At 36.9% G+C, this 20,793-nt stretch overlaps 1 protein-coding gene across 3 annotated transcripts in view; it reads right to left on the bottom strand.

Moving 5' to 3' along the window:
- The window catches only part of LOC111874664 (integrin beta-PS), a 61,547-nt gene that overhangs the window by 20,190 nt on the left and 20,564 nt on the right, over positions 1 to 20,793 (bottom strand). For 2 of the 3 annotated variants that reach the window (XM_023870358.2, XM_023870361.2), the window contains exons 4-9: positions 20,263 to 20,491; positions 10,297 to 10,381; positions 4,699 to 4,869; positions 3,306 to 3,569; positions 2,099 to 2,389; positions 624 to 863 (exon numbers count right to left, since the gene is read on the bottom strand). In XM_023870358.2, the coding sequence (XP_023726126.1) occupies positions 624 to 863; positions 2,099 to 2,389; positions 3,306 to 3,569; positions 4,699 to 4,869; positions 10,297 to 10,381; positions 20,263 to 20,491 (1,280 nt within the window). Of the gene's footprint in view, positions 1 to 623; positions 864 to 2,098; positions 2,390 to 3,305; positions 3,570 to 4,698; positions 4,870 to 10,296; positions 10,382 to 14,185; positions 14,271 to 20,262; positions 20,492 to 20,793 lie in introns of all 3 variants that reach the window. The other variant, XM_023870359.2, reaches the window with a different exon arrangement.

Raw genomic sequence — 20,793 nt, 5'->3', positions numbered from 1 at the left:
CCTACTTCAAAGCCAGGAAAACTAATACATTCACTAGGCTACAGGCTGGATGACCAAGGAGTCATGGCAAAAGATTTGTCTTTTTCCCACAGCATGCAAACCAGCACTGGGGGCCACCCAGCTTCCTATTCAATGGGTACTGGGTGCAACTTGTCCTGTGGTAAAGCAGCCAGTGAGTGAAGCGGGCCGCTCAACTCCATCCTGTGTTCAGGTTATGAATGTGTACAGTTATTACTCAACTTCCCTCTATGTCATCTTGGCATGTTGCTTAATTAAGCACAGAAACAAATTTAAATTTAATTTACACCACTCATTTCATCCTTTTCAGATTCAAATATTTTTCTTTCATTCATCTGTGACTTATGCTCTTCCCTCAAAGTAAGACACTACACTTCACACTCACAAAACTGGAAAGACTACTACTCTCTATACACTCACCTTCAGCATCTTGGATGCATGTGATCAGACATAAATGTAATTTCTGGCATGAACAGTTATCAATAAAAATGACACCAAAAAGTTCTTTTGGGAACCTCCATATTTATGTACAAAAATTCTGAAATGAATTCACCATTAATGGATGAAATTTTAGTCTGGTCCTTCTGCAAGGATTTTGGTCTTACCTCCTCAGGGTTCTCTCTTGTCTCACATTCACATACTCCACATACGCAGGTGCCTCGCCCTGAACAGTCAACCACAGATGTGTTGTCGAGTCGGCAACCACCCACAGGGAGTCCAGGGGCTCCATGAATATTATCACTATCACATTCACAGGTTCGTCCAAAATGTGTCTTATCACACTCACAAATGCCACACTTGTATGTGCCAAACTTTGAGCACTGCTCAGCTTTTCTTATAAACCACTGAAATATAAACACACACACTGTAATGAAAACAACGGCAAAACCATTATGAAACCTTTTACCCTATAACTACTGGGACTGCTGTACCAAGCTTTGATTAAAACAATACTCATTTATATTGATATGCAGTTACAGCTAAGTTTAGAAGACCTTGCTTCATAGAGTACGGTCCCACGATTCTCAATGTGGGATGGAAAATTCATACTGGAGCACAAATGGAAAAGCAATTTCGACTGACAACCAACTCTATGTGTATATGGTTAGGTTAGCCATCACCACAACAAAGTGATATATAATCAATCAGTATTTTTCAATTGCACATTTATCTCCTGCTACATTTTTCAGTCTCATAGGACCATCATCAGGCACTAACATAAAAATACATCTAGGGTCACTGAACTCCCCAACGGATCCATATTTCATGCAACTCATCATACTCTATTATATAGAATTTTGTGCCTTGAATTAAATATAATATTGAAATAAAAAATATGTATAAAATATCAAGGATATATTAAAAATATATTATATAATNTATTATATAATTATATTGACTCTGTATTAAAAGTATTAGAGAAGTATGAATATTAAAGGTTATTCAAAATTATATACGTCAAGTTTCAAGGTTATAGTGCCCAATGCAGTGTTAAGCTACATCATTATATAGTTTGTGGATCCACGTTGTTCAGTGTCCACACATGAATGGTCGTAGTGTCAAGGGGTAAGATAAGTAAATCTGGAACAACTATCAATACGTTACTATTTATAGAGGTACTACAGTTGGTGTACATTACTAACCCCATATCAAAGTTGCACATCTGCAATACACACACTGCTTTCTCACTCCATATTTCCATAAAATATGGGATGAAAGGCTAATCACTCACTATTAAATATGGACAAGTGAATGTTGCAATTGAATTGCTTGTACTCCTGTTCTGCTTGGTAGATCCCAGATTCATATTTCAAAATGGAATCCAGGTATAACATGTGTAACACGTCTTTTGTGGTTTTATAAGTTACTTTACTACCACAACAGGCTACAACCACTTCCTCCTGCATTCTTCCAATTCATAACACAATGATTGCCCCTTCATCTGAGATTAAAAAAAAATATTCTGAAAATTTACTGAACCAATTTCATATCAGCATGTTTCACATATATGAATGTTAAAATTCTTCCTGTACAGAACTCACTTTCTAAACATAAACCACACAGCATATGATTTACTCACTTGATCACCTTCCTCTTCACAAGGACAGCTACAAAGCATTTCCAGATCGACTATGAGAGATTCATTAATTCCAACTGGATAGATTTTGAAGATCTGCTTCCATTTCCTAGGATCTGATGGACAATTCGTAACCTCCACCTCTGCCTCAAACTTGACAACATCACCAACCTTCAGGCCATCACACTTGTTTGTCTGAATAGCGGGCCCACTTCCTTTGCAGGCAGAATAGTACGTCACCTTAACTGCATCTGTCGTTGCATTATCCTTCATCTCAACAGAGGAAGAAATTTTCTGGAATAAAAGTCATCTCTATTCAGACAACAATGTGCAACAAAATCTGGTTCATTAACTCAGACACAATATTACATACTTCCATAAATGTAGGATCTGAAGTTCTCACAGAAGAGTTCTATCTTCTGGAATACATTGCCATGTAGTCCACTGAAAATCAACCAACACTTCAGAGCAACATGTCACCTGTTGCCTGTTTCATGCTGATTTCTTGTTCAAACTATTCCTCAATCCTGAAGACAGAGGCCACATGTTCCTCAAAAATGTCAAGATATATCTATTATACCCCAGAAGAGAGACCTTACTTCTATGAGCATTGTGAAATATCTGTGCTAGCATTATGTTACTAGTATACAAATTTATGCAATCATGACCTCAAAGAGTCGAACAATGATCTTGTCCATAACTTCAACACACAAGAAATATGTTTCAAAGAAAATATGGAGAAGTTTATAATCTACAAATACACCGAATTTCATACACTCAAAGAGTGCATCAGTTATAGTCATGAACTGAAATAGCAAGTCAAAAGTATATTCAGCTGGCCTTGTATTACTCTTTTATCAACAAGAATTACTTTAACAATAGAAGAATACTTTTATCACATAAAATTTCAGGATTCTACACTGTGTAACACCTACTGTTCCAGTCTTATATGCTTACACAACCTTGGTATATACAACACCTGACATCATATTGCCAGATATATATTCATACTAAATGTCAAAGTTTGTCCCCTTGCTTATAAAATATTACTGGTAAGATAAGATACACAGAAAAACAACTACTTGCAAAATGGGACTAGAATATGTATACACTGCTTAATGATACCAACAGGGAGTAAAAGATAACAGGTTTGAAATAATGGAAATAAACTTCAACTTATAATTAAACATTACTTTGGGATACCACTCACATCATACTGCTCTCGCACGAGGTCCACTACATTGGAAGAGTCATTTGACAGCATTCCTGATGAGGCTCCTTCAACATTATCCTTGAGCCGATCATAAACACTGATCTGTTCAGATGTCACAGCAAAGATCACATTGATAGCATTCTGACGAACCTTGAGGTTCACTTGTGATATTGATGGATAATCCTGTAGCGTTGAGTGAGTGTACTCTCCGCCTGTATCCAGATGGCACTCTCCATCATTTGGCTTAACAATACCACCAAGCTGGATTTGCAAATTAGGGTTAAAAAACATTAGAACACAAAATCATAAAATTCACTGAATGTATTCAATGAAATGCACACGATGTGAATTTTGAGTTCCATCAATTTTGACACTGAGGACCGCTGATGCATACCTGCAACCTAACAAATCTTCCTCTTGGTTTGTTTTTAAATTACTGTCAGCAATGTTTCAGCAACTGAGTGATTACAGTTACCATAACATTATCAACATTTCCTGCCTAGACAAAATATAATGAGAGGTTTGGTCAGACAGAATGAACTTCTGATCTGTCTGGAAGTTCAATGTCCATTCACAGGTACTATATAAAGTATCACAAAACAGCATGTGTCTTAGTATCATTTGACAGATGTACTGTGCAGTGAAACAGACACAACATTCTCCCCTTGTTCCTGTCACAGATGTAAATAAAGAACAAACATATTGTCCAATACAACTGTATCCTGAAATATCCACTTAATATTTTTTCTGGTCACAGCCAACTTAATATAAATGACATACAATGAAACACCCAATTTCATGTTCAATATAAGACCTTCCTCCATTTGAGGTTCAGCTTCAATGATATCAAGTCCATAATCCCAATGCTATATTAACCTTTGCATATATTCCTCAGTTTAGTGCACAAATCCAATAGTCCCAAACTGAAGCCTTAAATAAGGGCTTTGCTGTATTACTTTCCCATAGCTTGGGTACTTAAATTTTGAGTAAGAAATTTTTGAACTGACAGAACTCATGCCTTGATTTGGTGTGACTGCTGTCTAAACAACTGAGATTCATGTTCACGCTCTGCCACAAGTGGTTACCAGTTAATATGACATCATTACCTAACTGTATTTATTACTGTAGAGATAATTCATTTCATCACTTATGTAAAGGAACTGTTTCATCAGATTACCATATTTCTTTGAATATAAGAAATATTTTTCATAGTTTTCCCCATTGAAAAATTAAGATTTATGTCAAATTCGAGGGTGTCTTATATTTGTAGTAATACAGACTATACAGGAAGCCTTCATGCAATTTTACATAACCATTTCGTGAAAATGAATATGATTTCCCCAGACATTCAATAGGGATTTTACTGTATTACAGAGTAACTATCATCTACCTTTCCATCTCCAGCATAGTGAAAACCAGCATCAGTTGAGAAGACCAATAATCTCCTTGCTTTCTCTCTCCAGCCAATTTTCTCTCTACAGACCACAGCCTGCATAATAGCATCAAAACCGCCTTCAGGAGCATCTAAATTGCCAGACACTGCTGCACGCCGTACTTCACCCTGAGGCACATTGAGAATCCATTCAGTTATTCTGTACTGCATTCAAATTCACTACTACTGCACAAATGTACATACATATATCAAATCAGAATAATTAAATTCTGCTCAAAATTTGTCAATTCTCATATTTTAAAATCAAGCAAAATTCTGTACAATCTGAGGTTCTCACAGCAGTGATTATGAAAATACTGTTTAATTTTAAGGCATGCTCACATAATTTCAAGTCTTAAATAATGCTTCTGAACAATATATATATATATTTTGTTAATATTTTCTTCATAAAAAAACATGAAACACTACAGCTTTCAGTAGGTACCTTATTTATTCTATCTAATATGTTCCTCTTGAGCTAAACATCAAATACTACTCAGATCTTCTTGTGAAAGTAGTTATGTGAATGCAGATTAACAATCTGTTTATAACACATGTATATGAACATGTAACAAAGTAACTTACTGATTTTCAAACAGACGCACTGAAGATATGTGCACTGATCACGTTCAGAAAAATTTCACATACCACAAATTTGTTAAACTGAACTTCTACAAATAAGAACTGTAATTAATCTTCCTGATCACCATCATATAAAACTACAGAGGAACAGGTATATGCATTTACAACAAAGTGGTAGTGATCAAAACTGCAGGGCCTTTCTTTATGCCACTGCTGGTTAAACTGCATACCTGAACAAATTACATATGAAAATCATCATGAAAAGCTTCTGCACAAATTAATACATTCTGAAAGTCCCTGCTTGGTTCTGTATGCAAATATTCTTCATAAGGTATGTTCATATCTCAGTCAAATCCTAACTTCAATAAAATATTCCAAAAACAACTGTGAATGAAGGCGAAGAATAAACTGTAAATTTCCTACTTCAGAAAACTCTTAATTTTAAGGAATTAGCTTGAAAGAAACTGTGAGAGAAAGCAAAAGAATTGTTTAAGTTCTTATGAAATATCATGACAATGAGAGCCTTACCTAAATTAACCTCCTTCTTACAAAGTAATAATTTTACCAACAAGAAGAAATAAGCCTTCATTATCAGAAGTGAACTGAGGAAAACAATTTACATTTTTTGAACATTTTACATGGGAAGAATGAGATAAACTACATACACCTACATTCATGCATTAGATAATCTCTTACTGAAGAAATGTTAAACCTGAATTGAACACACATAACCATTAGTAAAAAGCTTAGAACCAAGCTATTTACATTCTGTAGTGCTAAAGCCATCCACTCAAGAAAGACAAGACCTATTGTATGTTTAAAGGCACTGAAAGCATTGCAAGGAACTTCAGAACCCTCAAAAGTCCAATGCCACTTGTGTATAAAGAGTTCTTTCCTTTCCTTTATACACTACTTCAGCATTCACCAGTCATAACAATTTCTTTATTAAAACTGTCACAACAGAACAATATTAAGGTCAGTGCCTAGTTTGGCTCTGCTACATGTTTTGTCATGTATTTGTATTTGCCTGATGATGGCTATTAATAGCCGAAACATGTAGCAGAGCCAAACTAGGCACTGACCTTAATATTGTTGTTGTGTTGTGAGGGTTTTAATAAAGAAACTGTATATTATAACACAATAGGATGCATGAAGTGAAAGTCATACCAATTGTTATTCAGAAATATATACACAACTTAAGTAACCATTTCCATATCAAACAAGAGACTCCAAAATCCATGCAGATGTGACAATTTTAATGGCAGCATGTCAAGCCAATTCAACTGGCTTGGGGCATCCTGGGGTTAGTTTGTAAAATTTCATTCTACAACATAAAATTTTTATTTTACAATCTTTCCAATGTCAATGTCTGAAATTTGGTGTACAAGAGACACACATACACCTAAAATCAACTCTCATTATTACATCACAGTACTTCAAATTGACATGAATTTCACAAAATTTTTAAAAGTAAGATTCCCACATTTGTTTTGTACCATAACAGCTCAAATAGCTGAAAGATTTTGAATGTGCAGCAATAATGTACTTTCACTGAACAGCAAGCAGCAAACAGCAATCATCCTTCCATACTCATGGTCGCTCTCAATATGATATTAAGAATTTTCTTCGAGAGGTTTCCCATAGTGCAGCTCTGTGAGTTTTGCATAATGTACCTTAACTTTTGTTCGTATAATGTTCATCTAGTTCATGAAGAGTAAATTTTTTGACAAAGGACAACAGGAATCCAGCTAACTACAACAATGAAATAAACATTATGAACCAAATAATGTATACAGGGGATAGAAATTTTCCACTCTTAGTATCCAACCCACACATGCTGTCACAGTCCACTTCAGTATACACCTTGCTGCTGTACCTAATACATCTCACAATTTTTAACATCTTTCCTTTTTTGTACTTTTCACATACTCATTCTTCACAAGAGAAATATAAGCACTGTTATCAATGTCATGGAACTGAAAACCTGTGTAGAGGGAAAAGAATATTACTTTCTTCACTAAAAGGGTACATATATTTATCAGAGTCCATGCCTTTACTAATGATTACCAGAGAAATGTAACCCCACAACTACAGAGGTATGTCTGTATGCATCTAAGCAAAGAGAGTTAGAGAATGTATGTACACTGATCCTATTCTCATATATACATGAATGGGTGTGCACAGTTACCTTCATAACAAATAAAAACTTTACAAAGTATGGATGATAAATTATGAACATAGAATCCTTTGATACATTACACACTTGTGCTTTGGATGAAGCTGAACATTATAGAGCAGGCTAAACAAGGTAGGGCTATTCTGACAAGCTTCAAACTGTTTTATACACGTACAGTGCATGAATAACATTATGAATTTGGGGTTTAAAAGATGGCTGAAAAGCATGTCTTCTGTTTATATAAAAACTGCATAACCCTCAGCTTTACTTCAGCATAATATGAGAAAAAATCTGTGCAATGACACTTCACATACTTTCTCAAATATGCTTCACAGAACACAGTCTTCTATAATCCTAAAAGCAGTATTTCAGTAAAATTACCGATTTTCAATATAAATCATTTTCAGCTTGTAATAGTCCCTATACAGCAGTCCGTTATTTTACAGAAAATACGACCAGTGCACTTACATTCGGGAATATCAATACTAAACAACAATTACCAAAAATCGTTAGAGCCATTTTTGGAAGAAAAAAAAATAACTGCTTCTAAATGACCCTCAGCCAGGAGTATGTTATTCATATCCCCTTTATGTTTAGGATCCTCTGGCCTCCAAAACACTGTTTGGGTCCATTGCTTCTACAGATTAAATTTCAATGAAAACTGATCAAGTAATTTCTGAGAATACTGACATTATGCACTTGGGCTGCTAAATGGTGTACCACTATTTTTCTGAAGATACCACATTTGCAGTTTTTTCAGGAAGATGGTCTCCACATTACTGAGATTTGCTTAAAACTGTATGAGGAATTTTGGAGAAAATCACCCTTATTTTCAGAGCTAGAATGTTCACACTCAGCAACACTGATCTATGTTGGATACAAATAAAATCCATTCAATCATTCATCTGCTAATAGGGCCCACACATATGTACAAACAGATGACATTTGGAAAATGTTCTTTTAAACTGATTTTTTCCTCCCTAATCCCAAACGCTTTCAAATTAACAGACGTTAAAAATGTGTAAATCCATCAAAATCTGAAGACTGATTTTTCATGATCGCACTTTCTTGTACCACATACATCAGAAAGTATTACTTTACAAACGATAGCTGAAATAAATCAGCGAAGTATCTGTTACTCTTTTGATTGTACCTAAATAAAAAAAGATGTAAGTTACCATTTAAGTATATGTAGTTTTATTTTTTTTATGTTTATTAGATATTGTTAAGACTCTGACATGATTTGGTCTTACAAGACCACCTTCAAGAGGTGCACCATATTAAAGGAAAATTTACAAACCACATATATAAAAGCAAACAATGTAAAATATTGTCACGTGTTGGGTGTGTGACACGTGACAAATAACTTCACGCATTATTTGATATAGCATATTTATTGAACATTTGCTCCACACTTATACAATTCACAGTTTCCCAATTACTGCCATCGGCAGTATCACAAATTATCGCATCAAATCTTCTAACCATGTGTTCGGGTCTTCTTCCCGGGACTGCTGCTATATGTCAACTGTCTTCAGCGGATGCTCGTTCCGCACTGTGCCATTCCTGCTCACACACTGTCTCACATATTGCTCAGTCAGCTTTTTATACCATCCGCTGTTGCCTAGTTGCCTTGTTTACGGTGTTGCTGGGGAATGCTTCCGAGAGTTGCCTACTGCCGTGCAGCAACTGCGGTACCCCCGCCACATCACTGTGGGAAGTGCTGCCAAGTCACCGCGGCGGAGCGTTGACTAGCCTGGTGCTGTAGCAGTGGCAGCGATGTTACACCACCGCTGGCCGAGGGGGGGGGGAATGTCCTTCATAGCGCAATATGTCACAATATGTTAGTCATAAAACGTTATTTAGTACTTTCAAAGGTAACTGATTTAGGCCATAGTTAGTGTAATTTCACAAGTTATGGCATGGCATGCCCTGCTGTATCCTGTTGTCTCATACTGCCTTTTTAGGCACTGACAAAGTGAAGCTCTGCCATTTCATGGTGATTCTTCACCTACCAAGAACCACAATGAAATTTCAGACTACACCTTACTGACACCTAAAAGAAGTACATGAGATAGCAACATAAAACAGGACATCACACCATAATCAATAAAACTGCACTAACTATACAACCTATATCAATGAATTTTAACATAATACTAGTTTTAACTTTTTACAAGAAATGTATGACTCAGATACTTCAAACCAGTTTTTTACACAAATTGTTCATACATGATTTGCAAAATTTCCTTTGATGTGGTACACCCCCAGAAGATGGTCTTGTCAGATTGAATCATACTGAGATTTTAACATGTAATTAGCATAAGTAAATAAACTAGATACACTTAGATGGTAGCTTACATCATATTTTAATCATGTTGCTCTATGTACAGTGTGAAATTTCGGTGTGAATGTTGCCATGAGAGCACATTCAGCATCTCAGCTAGCTTAGTTCTGACTAAAACATGGCATTCTTAAACTTTTACTATACAGTAGCACTTGACACAAGAATCAGTGGTTTTCTAAGTTAGAAAATTGCCTTTATAAAAATCAAATTGTTATTTTCAACATTCCAATTAGCTTATGAGTACCAAAAATGTTACAGGTCTTCTAACTAAATGCCAAATTAGTATTTCACCAAAAAGTTATCTCTTAAAAATAAACAAACTGCAAAGCTAATATTGGTTGCAAATAAAAAAAAAGTATTGTTATGAAATTCATAATGAAATCATAAAACTTTAATTTTGGTTACAAGTGTAAGCCATGAAAGTTAGCAGCCAAAACACAACATGACTTACAGAGAATCTATTTGCGTTGTTACTAAGTGACATGATATTGCGAAACCCATATGGAGCAGCACACCCCGTGCACGGTTCGATCAGACTGGAGAACACAAAGAGATGCACACTCAATACAACAAGAAACACACAGCACTACAACCTGGAACTGATGACCCAACTAAAATATATTGTACTGGAAGTGCAGTAGATAAATCACAGCAAAGTATCTGACAAGCAACCACAGTCACAAAGAAATATTCAACACTTGGAAGGATAAAAGGCACAGGGATGGCTTAAGACCATTCAACTTTCTTTTATAACAACTGTGTACATTTTATAATAAAAGGAACAACATACCTTTCTATAAGAATAATTAACTACTGTAATCATAAACCAACAACCATATTGCAATCAATGCTGTCAATATAAATATCACATTGTACAATTCAGTGTAACAAGGTCTTAACCCACAGTCGCCTTCCTTCTCAATCAGATGGTGCCACTGAGAGATACTTCTATAACCTAGACTGTACCCTAATGAATTCTCTTTTTCCAATTTAGCAAAAATTACAATTTGAGAGTAATACTGGTTAATTTTTCTAATATGACATTACCTTTAAATTATAATGATCCCTTGAAGCATCAGGACTAGCTACAACTCTATGAAACAAACTATTTCATTTTTTGTTTTTGAGTCTTTGTCTTCTCAGAACATCGGAAACACCAAGAAAAAAACCTGTCCATTGGTTCATAAAGGAGGGACTGGACTTGCCTTACTGCCTAGCAAACATGTGAGACATTTACTCTAAAGATAATATCCAAATGGAAGTAGACTGCTGTTAAAGTTAAAGCAATTGTAGAAAAGAATATGGACACTAACCTGAAAAGTAAGGAATTTTATATCTGCAAAACTTGAATACTCTAAAACAAGAAGTTTTGTACTGCATATTCATAAGTCCTGCTACTCCCCCTGAGAACAGGGCATCTGTGAAATGCTTCATTTCACTTCTGTTTCTTAATTTACAGTCAGTAGGACTACATGGATGAGTCATAAGCCTGTGGCAAGGCTGCTACCTTGTATTGCACATGATTGGCACAAATTGGAAAGAAAAAACATAATTTCTTTCTTCTTTCTGCCAGCATGTCTCAGAGATGAGTGTTCAAATGTGGTGCCAAGGAGTCAGTCTGTGGTAATCATACATAAATGAAGAAATGTTTCTTTGCTCTACCAGTGAACATTGTGCACTGTAATACAACACAGCACGTTAAACTTTTAACATATACTTTTGCTATGGAATTTAGTCATAACAGCAATCAAAAAACTGAAGAAGTGTCTCAGGAACAGGCATTTAGTGGAATCAATCATACTACACAATGTCCCATCTACATATTCTGCAAGAGACTTACAGACAACATAAGCCACATGAAAGACTGAACACCATGATGATACATTCTATCATGACACTTTATGCTGTATGACTGTGAATTTAAACATATTCTAAAATGTATCTGAAATCTAAAGTAAAGAATACTCATATATTAACAAAATATGTCTGCTTATTTAGATGCAGTGCCAACAGGAAATTTAAAGAAATGACAGATGGTCTAATAACAGTAATACGGGGAAGCAAGCCATCTTGAAACCTGTCAGAAACCAGCAAGCTCCAGATGCAGAACAGAAGAAGCTTCTGCCTACAGGAAACAAAGTGCATGAGACACATAAGTCAGTTCATGGATTTATTAAAAACCCAGCATGAATTGTTTATTTTCAGTGTAAATTACATATTAACTCATTGTGGGCCAGCGATTTAAATATTTAAATCACCCTCGGGCCGCCATTATTAAACCTGCTATCCTAACTTGTGCACTGTTCACTTTAAAAATTAATATAAAATCTCCTAATTAATTCTATGAACTAAAATTTTTGGAGAACACTTACCAATGCTCCTAGAAGTGCTTGAGGGTGTGATATTTCTGGAAACATTCCCCTTTGTGAAGTGGCATTACACAGAACTTGCAAATATAGACCTACTCCTTTTTTTTTGTGAACTGTGCAAATACGGCATTGCCTAGAAGGATGCGTCCCCTTGGAATGTTCACTCTTCACAATTTTCACGAGGGTATGTTTCCGCATATCACCCGAGACTCGCCCTGGGGGCTCCATATGAGGCCTGCGTGGGTTGGAAGTTGATGGGCCCAGTCGCACTAAGTCTGTGTCTGACTCTGGTTCTGCCGCCACCATCTAGTTTGTAGCCCAGGCCTTTGCCACATTCATCAGAAAAGCTCTGTATTTCAATTTTGAATCAGGGTTTAGATTTTTGTGATTTCTTTAGATTTTTCACTGTCCCCGCAATGTTATTACCCCCATTATCGTCGGAGCTACCGTCACTTTTACTGTCTGTGGCCACAATTCTTTGTTCTCCCCTGTCACTGCCGTTCTCTGAATCACCGTGATTACGCGTCTCACAAGGCTGGCCAGCTAGCTCATCGAAGAAGAATCTGTCCTCGTCCATACCCCACCACTGACTACTGGCTGATACATACATCTCAAAGAGCAGCAAAGCATTTTCGTTTATAGTGGGTTAACAACACAGCGAAGTCAAATTACTGACAAGTAAGAAGACATTCCAGAGTTTTATTATGCCATTGTGTGCAACATGGGTGGCGCCAGAGCAAGGTATAGTGTGTTACAACCTAACCTGTCCTAAAATCATGATATCATGCGACCGGTCCACCATGTTTAAAAGCCAAAAGCATGATATCATGCAACCAGTCTGCCACGTTTAAAAGCCAAAAGCATGATATCATGTGACCAGTCCTCAGTGCGTTAATACCTCATTTATAACAATGAGAACATGCATGGTGTTAATCACGGTCTGTCTTCAAACCCCTCATTTAATGGAATAGAGAGCAATGTGTCCTGTAGCACCATCTTGAATAAAATAACCATGTATTTTTCTTCTTCCATGACAGCTTCAAGTAAGGGTCAAAATTTTTCAGTGACATACTACTCTGACTTAATAGTCTCCTCAAAAAATATGGGTCCAATTATTTGTGTACCAGTAATGGCACACCACATACCAACCTTCTAGTCATGAAAGAGTACTTCAGAAGTCTCAAGAGTAATATTGCTCCAATACCTTTTGTTCTGAGCTATGATATGCCTATTCAGATGGGACCAAGTCACGTACTGCTCCAAAAAAAAAACTAGTTATAGAGATATGTCCGTCTCTCGTAATCACCTGTTCAGGCGTATATTTCACCATCTCATTTCAATATTGCAACAGACTTCTGGATGATATTAAGAGTACAGATACACGAAAAGAACTGATAAGCATTACAGTGAGTCATTTACGGGTGGATCCAGACAAGATGAACTATAATGGAGACAATGCGCATTACTGCACCTGAGATTCTCTTTGCCCACCTATGTATCACATACAGCACATTCAGCTAATGCTTGTATGTTTTTCTCAGCCTGCTGAGAAGACTCTGTGCTAGAGGATATGTCGCATAATGTAAAGTATAAAGGTCTTACATTCAGCATATGATCATGAGGCAGTAAATTTGTGTTGGTGGTAGAACGCCTTTAACAGTGGACGTGCGTAGGAAAATTGTAATATTGGAAGCCTTCCGACCCTTTATGCAGTCCTTCATTCATTCAAGTTTGTAATAAAAAGATTTGTGGATTCCAACAAAATCACATAAAACTGACTTATGGTTCTCATCATACAAATAAGCAATGGAAATAATATCCACTGAAATAAGATCCAATTCCAGACATGCCAAAAGAAACAACCCTTTGACATGATCCACAAAACATGTATAAAAGTGTTATTATCTAAGATCTGTAAGAAAAGATTTCACATCATTAGCATCTGTTGCAGGGCCTATAATCACCACTTACAGAAAATCCATGCACATTGCCACTGAGAGACATGTGGTTTCGGAATCCATATGGGGCCTCACAACCAGTGCAGGGCTCTGCTAGTCTGGACACATGTTACATTAAAGGAACAAAAATTAATTATTATACACTGTAAAAGAAACATGTTATCCTCTCTTTTATATTTATATTTCAGAATATTTTTTGCTAACACAGTTCAACCGTTTTGAAGAGAACCTACTCATAATAATACTGCCCAAAATAATAAGAAAATGATAATGTAGGTGTAAAAGGGCAAAGGACAATATTTTTTTCTTGCTCAATTCCCTGGTTCTTTCATGATATTTCGGTAAATATGGTAAGTACCCAACATTAAACATACAAAGTTTCACTGCCACAACCATACACTGGCCTATGGGCTCACACACAAAACTCAACACAAATAGCTTGTTGAACAAGTACACACTTGTTACATTCTCATTCCCAAAAAACATATGTAGAAAATGGAGAGTAGTAAAATCAGGAACACTAATCCTGTTTTTGTAACTGTTGGTGTAGCAGTAACAGTCTAAGACTTATATACAGGAAGTGCTTAGTTTGAATCTCAGCCAGGACAATGGTTTCCTCAGTCCCTTCAGTCAAATGCCATGACAGTATCATGACCACTTCCTCCTAAATCTTGTTCAATTCATTATTTAACTCATTAGCCTACAATGATACTATAGTCTGCCTACTGTCAGCACTGTAGGATAACCCATAAAAAAAGGTAATCATTATACAGAAATAATACCTTCTCCCCCCACCCCACTTTCTTTCTACTCTACGTTCCGTATTTTATAGGGAAAGGCAGACTTACAATACCATGTCTGTGTTCAGCCGCCTCCCATACTGTAATTCATGATATCTAGTGTAAACATCATACCATCAAAAGTCAAATTTCCTGCCACTACTGATACTGAGCAAGAGTTAGGTGAAACAGTTTTTGTATGTTTGTCTGGCAATTACCAACACAGTGACAGTGCCAAACTTTGTGAATATTATAATAAATTTAGTGTAATGAGCCATACACAGATGGATTATAAAATTCTACAATTATTAATTTACAGCCCGACTTACAGACCAAAGAATATAAAGTAAAGTAGAAGTCATAACTTCATCCTAGAAAGTCCTGTTCCTTTTTTAACAAAATACCATACATAATATACAGGGTGGGGTGCAGAAACTTTCTTTTTGTGAAGACGCATTGTGAAGGGAGGGGTGGTCGCAGAAGAGTGGGGATAGGCTTGGCGAACGCAGCAGTCGCAGAAGTTTCTGTCTAATACCCCTCAGTAGGAAACATGAGGTGGATGAGTGAGCAGCGTGCATCTGATGTCGAAGCCAATTTTTCGAACAACCATTCCTACATGGCGGTGCAGCATGCATTCCATACTCACTTCTGAATTAAGCCCAGAGGTCCAGTTCCCTACCGGAAATTGACTGTTTTGTGGGTAGAGAACTTTAGGACAACCGGGAGTGTGATGAAAAAATCATCAGGATGACAACGGACCGTTACAACGCCAGAAAATGTGGAAGCAGTTCGACAGTCGATTTTGAGATCTCCAAGACGCTCCGCTCGCAAACATGCAGTCGCCCTAGACATATCCAATTGTTCAATGTGCCGAATTCTTCACAAACATCTTCAGTTCCATCCCTATAAGATGGTTGTTGTGCAAGAATTGTCACCACGTTATTTCCAGAACCGAATAACGGTGTGCAAAACATTATTGGAAACTTTACCCCCTGACGCACTTGTTTTCTTTAGTGATGAGGCACATTTTCACCTATCCGGATATGTCAACAAGCAGAATATGCACTATTGGAGTGGTAACAATCCAAGAGAGCTCCATGAGAGGCCACTTCACAGTGATAAGGTGACAGTATGGTGTGCGTTGTCGAGAGTTGGAGTTATTGGCCCTTATTTTTTTGAAGAAGACAATCATGCAGTTACTGTCAATTCACAGCGGTATGTGGACATGATTAAAATCATTTTCGAACCAGCCCTTTAAGAAATGCATCTAGGAAATGTCTGGTTCCAACAGAATGGTGCCACGACCCACACAGCCCAAGCTTTGATGACAGTTTTGAGGGCAAAGTTCCCCAAACTGCTCATATCGCTTTGAGGTGACATCCTGTGGGCAGCGCACTCATCTGATCTAATGCCCTGTGATTTTTTTATGGGGATAACTCAAGGCAGAGGTTTTTAAACATCACCCCACAAACCTGCTTCAGGTGAAGAATGTTATTCGGCAGGAAGTAGCCCAAATTCCGGTGCACATGTTGGAACATGCAGAAAGGAACTTCAGAAAACGGTGGCCAACCCCTTCAAGATATTTTGTTTAAAACTACACGATTTAAAACTTTAAAGTATGTTCTTTCATTAGCTAAACATAAATTTTGTCTATCAGCAATAATTTTTCTTTTATTCGCCTTCAAAAAAAAAAGGAAGTTTGTGCGCCCCTCTCTGTACTAAAACAATGTCTCTAGGATACATGAAATATGAAACAGCAAATAAGCAACAGACTAATTCTACAAAACAGATAAGACTATAGTGCAGGCATGTCCAACTTCAAACTGGTTGTGATCGACTTTCTAGTGTCAAAACTGCCAGTGATCTACCACCCCCTCCTATTGTCATACCTCACATTAAGTAAAAACATTGGTAAAAATAACACGACACATGACGTTTGTTGTAAAGGCAACATACATTGAAAGTACACACTATTTTAATACGTATTTTCCCTTCAAAATCTGAATATTATCATATTATATTACAAGTGAATTTACATGCTTTTCACGTATAATTTCCTTATAGGCCTACGAGATCAACCAAAAATCGTCCCGCGATCGACGCATTGAATATGCCTGCTATAGTGAATTAATACAGTGACACAAGAGTTCTAAAACTGCAGATTCCAGTCCTTACTTCGTAGTTACTACAAAATGTCACTATTGCTGCCATTCCATGATGGCGACAGTAACCAAATATCGTAAAAACAGATCAGCTGGATGTTCTTAATTCTGCATGTACAGCATGTCAGGCTCGAAGTGCACTGTTAGCAGCCACTAACTACTGTAGCTATAGTGATCTCCACATGAACTCTGTTCTTTGTTTGCTCTAGAGGGTAAAGAGCAGTACTGTGCTGAAATCTCAAATAGGTTCATGGCTTTGAAAAACTTGGACACTGAGGTGGATGTTAAAGCTTGGGAAACTATTAGAAGAAATATCAACATTTCCATCAAGGAGGGTCTAGGTTATTATGAACTGAAGAAGCATAAGCCATGGTTCGATGAAGGATGCTCAAAATTATTAGAACAAACAAAACAAGCCAAACTGCAATGGTTACAGGATCCAAGCGAAATAAATGGGGATAATCTGAACAATATAAGGCTTGAAACCAGCAGGCATTTTGGGAATAAAAAGAGGGAATATCTGAAAGACAAAATTGATGAGCCCACAATGAAGAGTAAAAACAAGAACATAAGAGACCTGAATAGAGGCATAAATGACTTTAAGAGGGGTTACCAACCTAGCAGTAACTTAATGAGGATGAGAATGGTGATTTGCTTGCAGGTTCCCACAACATTTTCAAAAGGTGGAAGAACTACTTCTCTCAGTTATTGAATGTACATAGGGTCAGTGATGTTAGGCAGATAGAAATGCACACAGCTGAGCCGTTAATACCTGATCCCAGCCCTTTTGAGGTTGAAATTGCTATTGCAAAATTGAAAAGGTATAAATTGCCAGGTAGCGACCAAATTCTGGCAGAACTTATTCATGTAGGAAGTGAAATACTATGTTCTAAGATCCACAAACTAATTACTTCTATTTGGCATAAGGAAAAATTGCCTGATCAGTGGAAGGAGTCAATTATTGTACCAGTTCACTAGAAGGGTGATAAAACAGATTGTAGTAATTACTGGGGGATATCACTGCTATCAACTTCATAAAAATTGTATTCAATATTCTTCCCTCAAGGTTAAGTCCATTCACAGATGAAATTATTGGGGATCATCAGTGTGGGTTTTGACATAACAGATGAACTACAGATCAGATCTTTTGCATTTGTCAGATATTGGAGAAAAAATGGGAGTACAATGAAACAGTACATCAGCTATTTGTAGACTTCAAGTAAGCTTATGATTCGGTTAGGAGGGAAGTATTGTACAATATTCTGATAGTTTTGGATACCCATGGAACTAGTTAGGCTGACTGAAATGTGTTTAAACGAAACGCATAGTAAAGTCTGTATAGGTAAATTTCCTATCCAGAATGGTCTAAAATGAGGAGACGCTTTATCGCCACTCCTTTTCAACTTTGCTTTAGAATATGCCGTTAGGAAGGTATAGGAAAACCAGGTGGGACTGAAATTAAATTGGACACATCAGCCGTTGGTCAATGCCGATGATGTGAATCTACTGGGTCATAACATAGATGCCATAAAGAAGAACACACAAACTTTAATTGATGCAAGTAAGGAGTTGGTCTAGAAGTAAACACAGAGAAAACTATGTATATGCTGCTGTTTCATACCCAAAATGCAAGGCAAAACAGATGTTTTGAAAATGTAACACAGTTCAGATATTTGGGAACGATGATAACAAATCAAAACCTGATTCAGGGGGAAATTAAGAGGAGACTGAACTCGGGAAATGCTTGCTACCATTCAGTCCAGAACCTTTAGTCTTCTTGTCTGCTGTCCAAAAACATAAAAATTTGAATATACAAAACTATAATTTTGCCTCTGGTTCTGTATGGTGTGAAACTGTCTCTGACATTAAAGGAGGAACACAGACTGAGGGTGTTTTGGGAACAGGGTGTTGGGAAGAATATTTGGACCGAAGAGCGATGAAGTGACAGGAGGTTAGAGAAAACTGCATAATGAGGAGCTTCATAACATGTACTCTTCTCTAAGTATAATTAGAACGATCAAGTCAAGGATGATGAGGTGGGCAGGGCATGTAGCACGAATGAGGGAGAGGAGAAATACATATAGGATATTGGTGGGAAATCCAGAAGGAAAGAGACCACTGGAAGACCAAAGCGGTGGGAGGACAATACTAAAATGGATCTTAGAGGGATAGGATGGGGTGGTATGGATTAGATTGATCTGGCTCAGGGCAGGGACCAGTGGAGGGCTCTTATGAACACGGTAATGAACTTTCGGGATTCCATAAAATGTTGGCAAATTCTTGAGTAGCTGCAGAATTGGCAGCTCCTCCAAAAGGTCTCAGCTCCACGAGTAAGTAAATAAGCTGTACTGATCTGTTCTGTGTGTACTCACTGAGACTCTTATAGTTATGAGTTATAAGCATTCAATAAATACAATTATCAATCCAAACCCTGTGTCTAGTCACTAACACATGACAATTACAACTATCTCCAATGATCATGGTCACCATGTGTAAAGAAATCCAGAGGATGAACTGGGAATTTAGTACATCTATTTGTTGTTTGTTTAACAATGCCATAGGTATCTCAGACTTGTGTAGTGTTCATGACTGAATGGAACTGAATAATGAACTGATATGAATGTGGTAGGAAGCAGTTATGGCCCAAATTTAAGGTGCTGTCCCAGCGCTTGCCTAATGAGACTGACAAAAGCTACAGAAACCCTGAGCCAGGATAGTCGGTGTCCCAGCTGAAATCTGAACTGGGCAGTTCCCAAATACAAGTCAGGTGTGTTACTACTAGAGCCAATTTGCTTGGTGATATGTAGTGGACATAGGGAAGAAAGTTATGTACATAAGATTCAAGTTGGAAAACCTCATGGACATGATCCACCTATGACACAAGGATGAGGGTGATTATAAGATTGAACTGGATCTGAAAAGATATTAAATTGTGAACAAATGAAATGGACTGAAATAGCTCAGAGTAGTGGGCGCTCACGGGCTTTATTTATTGAGGTTGATAAATCTTCAAGTACCACAACAGAAAATATTTTAAACTTCTGTGCAACTGTTAGCAGCTCAGGATAGTCTATACCACAGCATTAATTAAGCTATCTAATTAATTTTGCACAAAGTGCAGCATTAAACATAAAGTAGACTCTACCTACTTTTTTGGAACAGTGCTGACATATGGCATAACAACTTTGTCCACAAAGCTCCCAAATCCAAGTCTGAAGTCAGATGTTATTTTCTGCATACTCTCAACAAGAAGATCTCCAAGAACAGACAGCTTCTCCTTATCATCCTCCATTGACTTTGACAAATCCATGAGGTAGTACAAATCCACTGGATAATCTTGGGCTTGTGAATAGCTGACAGTGAATCTAAATGCCTCATCTGCAAAGTTAACATTTCAAACGTCAAGCACTAAATTTAATTGGTAAAGTACTTTTTCTTTACTTCCAAATCATGTATACTAGTTCTGCTACAGTTACCAGTACACATATTATGTTCATTCAAAGTTGACAAAATTTGTCCTGCTGGGTGAAAACAGTAAGCTGATGTTCTTACAATCTGATAATACTTCAGAGAAAAAATTACTTCTGAAGTTTATGGCAATAAAGGTAGCGTGTATCTTAAAGTTTATTTTGACAAACTACTTTTTTACTTGGAAACCAAATATGCCATTTTTAGAGATG

The sequence above is a fragment of the Cryptotermes secundus genome, unplaced genomic scaffold (assembly GCF_002891405.2).
Source record: "Cryptotermes secundus unplaced genomic scaffold, Csec_1.0 scaffold56, whole genome shotgun sequence".
Lineage (NCBI taxonomy): Eukaryota > Metazoa > Arthropoda > Insecta > Blattodea > Kalotermitidae > Cryptotermes > Cryptotermes secundus.
This window is presented reverse-complemented; position numbering and strand designations above follow the sequence as displayed.